The 3,692-nt window shown below is 35.1% G+C and overlaps 1 protein-coding gene across 1 annotated transcript in view; it reads left to right on the top strand.

The window, feature by feature from the left end:
• DMXL1 (Dmx-like 1) overlaps nt 1–3,216 on the top strand; it is a 71,525-nt gene extending 68,309 nt beyond the window's left edge. The window contains exons 42-45 of the mRNA XM_009705091.1: nt 332–384; nt 2,142–2,359; nt 2,764–3,150; nt 3,186–3,216. Of these exons, the coding sequence (XP_009703393.1) occupies nt 332–384; nt 2,142–2,359; nt 2,764–2,988 (496 nt within the window). The 3' untranslated portion in view covers nt 2,989–3,150; nt 3,186–3,216. The remainder of the gene's footprint in view (nt 1–331; nt 385–2,141; nt 2,360–2,763; nt 3,151–3,185) is intronic.
• The last annotated feature ends 476 nt before the right edge of the window (nt 3,217–3,692 follow it).

Below are 3,692 nucleotides of genomic sequence, written 5' to 3'. Positions count from 1 at the left end.
TGTAGCTCTTCATTTCATATTTACTTTCTTAAATAAGTTTTGATCAAGACATAGCAAAAACTGCTGACATTCAGGTGAATTCAGCTACAAAAGATTGTAATCTCAATATGAATCCTTTACGAGAATAACTAGTCACAGAATGATTCTGTAGAGGGCATGTTCTTGCAGTATATATATAACTATAAAAGAAATCTGGAGTCTGCTCAAAAGTAATCATTGAAAGTCTGTTTATGGTGCTTTTATACGTGAAAGAATCTTTTTAAGGTTCAGATGACTTTTCAAAATATTTAAGAACATTTGTTGCTGAATTAAAACATATTTTTATCTGCAGAAATATTTGTCTTTGGGATACTTTGGTTTCACCTACAAATAGCTTGGTGCATGGTAAGTAAAATACAACCAGCAAAATATTTGATCACAATAAAAAATACATATATGTGTCTGTCTTTATGGAAAATTATTGTGGGAAGTAATTTTAATATTAACAGTAAAACGTCTTTCACTGTCCTGTGTGAGTGAACCAGCAGGAATATTAAAACAGGTTCCTGAGGAATGATTTAGTTCAATATATAAATGATTGGTTTCATGGACATGAGGACCTTCCTTTGCATACCTTGTATCTTTGCAAGTGCAACGCCTGATAGCCAGACATCTGTAATTTCTGTTCCTTTTAAAAAGATTCTGAGCAACTCCTGTTTGTAGTGACTAGCATGTTGAGAAGACAGTAGCTATAACACAGTCAAAACTACAGGTTTTAGCACAGTTATGATATATATATTTACAGCATATGCATTCACACTCTTCACTTGAAGGTTCCTGTGGCTGTGCCTGAACTCATAAATCAGAGAAGCCCCACTCAAAATTTATCAATTAAGTGTTAGACCAAATAATGGTACTATAAAGATAGCATTGGGCACTTGCAGATACATTATCTGTTCAGAGAATGTGAGAGGACATGTTTTTTATGAACTATTAAGTATTTTATTGCCCCTGTGAAAATCTTGTCCTCAGAGAAGCCATGATTATAAGGTGGTTCTCTGAAGAGAAGTATATGAATAAGCCCACCAAATTCTCTAGAAAATATTATTTTTTTATGAATGTATTGAACAAGTAGATGTACAAATAAGATCTCATAATTATCTAGTAATTTTCAGAATTGAACTAAAAGATGAACTTAACTGCTGTCTTTGTAAAGTAGTGCGTTTTTGCATTCAAAGATTGTCCAGTTCTATGGCACTTTTATTCTGTGTGTTATGCCAAATACTGTGGAATGTTTTAAATGGTTTCTGTGTGTCTGTGCATGTATAGATATCTACATACGGTATTACAAAAACGCTTTTGAAGAATTACTCCTATAAATATGCTTTTTGACATGTAATAAATATTTAGTGGAGTTTCATTAACTTTATTACTAATATTTTGTTGCTGTGGAAAAGAAATATGTTTCAGTGTCTGAAATACAGAATTAGGCTCAAAGTTGTGAACTCCTTGTAATTGAAGTACAGTGAATGCTTAAGTGTGTGAGACGGGTGGAATTTCTGTATGTACATTTAGAGAATCCTTTGAACTACAAGTACAGTGTACTACATGCTATGTGTTAGGATTCACAGTGTCTAGTCTCAGAGATACTGAGCTTTGTTCTAGTAATTGTAATCTTCATTCATTTCCTCCACTCCTTTGGGAGAGCAGATATACCCAAACAAACGTGAAAAGCAGCAAACTAAAAGTAAAATAACCTGTGGAGATTTACAAGATATTTGGGCAAGTAAGTTAGGAGGACATTTCTTATGGGAAGCATATGTCTGAAAATAACAAGTATTAGAGAGTTTGAAAAGAATCTGTTTCTGGTTAGGGCTTAATAGTTTGTGATTACACGAGGATAGAAAAAAGGATATAAACTTTTTTATACAGATTGTAACTGCTTAATTTGAGACTAGTGCAACTTCAGGATGTCTGATGTGAACCTGGGCTTACATGTATATGGTGTTGCAACAAATGGACTGTTTGTGGTCAACTGGATTACAGCTTCAAAGTCGCTACTGTCTTGAACCATTAGAAGTAGATGGAGAATTAAAGTTAATACTGTGAAACTGAAGTTAGTACTGTGTGTTTTATTTAAATTACTTTGCTTTGGCTTTCAGCTTTTGTCTGTCACGACAGCGGAGCAACTGTGCTGGCATATGCTCCGAAACATCAGCTGTTAATATCTGGAGGAAGAAAAGGCTTTACGTGTATAATTGATCTTCGCCAAAAACAGCAGCAACAGTTACTCCAGAGTCATGATTCTCCAGTCAAAGCAATTGCTGTTGATCCTACAGAAGAGTATTTTGTTACAGGATCTGCTGAAGGCAACATAAAGGTATTAATGAGGGGCAGGGAGCAGAGTTGAAGATGGTGATGATGTGTAAATTCACAAAAAATCTTGCATAGATGTGGAATAATCAGCTATGTAATACGTTCCGCATTTGTTCTCAACCCTGACTTTCACATTTACTAATTTAATTATGAAATGTTAGTCTTACCTTGCAGTCCTGCTTTTAGTTAGTCTCACTTTAGTCCCCATATATATTTCTTGTTATAGAAAATTAATAATAGTATTCTGTAACTGTGTCATTAGAGGTTGCTACATATCTTTTCTTTTACAGTTAGTGTCAGAAAAATTAATGCAAAATGTAGTCCAATTTCTCCATGACTCGTTACTGGTGAATTTTAAGATCATGGTAATTATCCTTATAAGAGATTGATGTTTTGATGCTTTTTCAGGTATGGAGTCTGTCTACATTTAATCTTCTTCATGCTTTCATCAATGAGCATGCTCGACAGTCTCTCTTCAGAAACATTGGGACGGGAGTCATGCAAATTGAGACAGGACCAGCAAATCACATATTCTCCTGTGGTGCTGATGGAACTGTAAAGATGAGAATCTTACCTGATAGATTCAGCCATTTAAATGATGTATTAAAAAATGATGTGAAATTTATGATCTAGTATTTTCCTCAGAACAGTGTATAACATTCCCCTTCTGCCATCCATGAATTTATTTTTCCTGGAACTAGCCAACAAAGCAGATACACAAGGATAGCTTGTGCCACAAAGATTTTTTTTTTTTTTTTTTTTTTTGGCCACCATATTTATTACCTGTAGCTTTTAGTCTCTGGTGCACTGATGCCTTAAAGATTAACAAGGTCCTTCAGATTTTGATTGTTGCCTAAAATAAAAACTATACATGACTCCAAATTATATACTTATAATATTATTAAGATGTTGCTGAAGTGGTTTACTTTTCCTTTTGAGGCAGTTAAACTCACACCTGCACTGTACCATCTGGGCATGGCCTCTGCTTATATTCAACACCTGGTTGCCTTCTAAAAGCAGGTCTGTCCAGATGGAAACCTTAGACAATGTTTCTCTTTCAGTGTGGCAACCATAACTGTCTCTCTTCTCAACTTGTTTAGTCAGCTGACAGTAAAAATCTATACCTATGTGTAGAAGAGAAACAAAGCCTGTATAAGTAGATACTCCTGGCCATGCGAGCATTCATGTAACGAGCCACTGTCTGTCTCCATTCCTGGAATCCAGGCTGTTTACCTCTCTAACTTGCCTGATCTCCTTCCTCTGATCTATGGTATAAGAAAGTGAAGGATGCAAGCTTCCCTTCAGTTCTATAGCTTGAATCACTGCCATCAGGATGG

The sequence above is a fragment of the Cariama cristata genome, unplaced genomic scaffold (assembly GCF_000690535.1).
Source record: "Cariama cristata isolate BGI_N322 unplaced genomic scaffold, ASM69053v1 scaffold2988, whole genome shotgun sequence".
Taxonomy (NCBI): domain Eukaryota; kingdom Metazoa; phylum Chordata; class Aves; order Cariamiformes; family Cariamidae; genus Cariama; species Cariama cristata.
The sequence above is the reverse complement of the archived record's forward strand: the minus strand, read 5'-3'. Positions and strand labels throughout refer to the sequence as shown.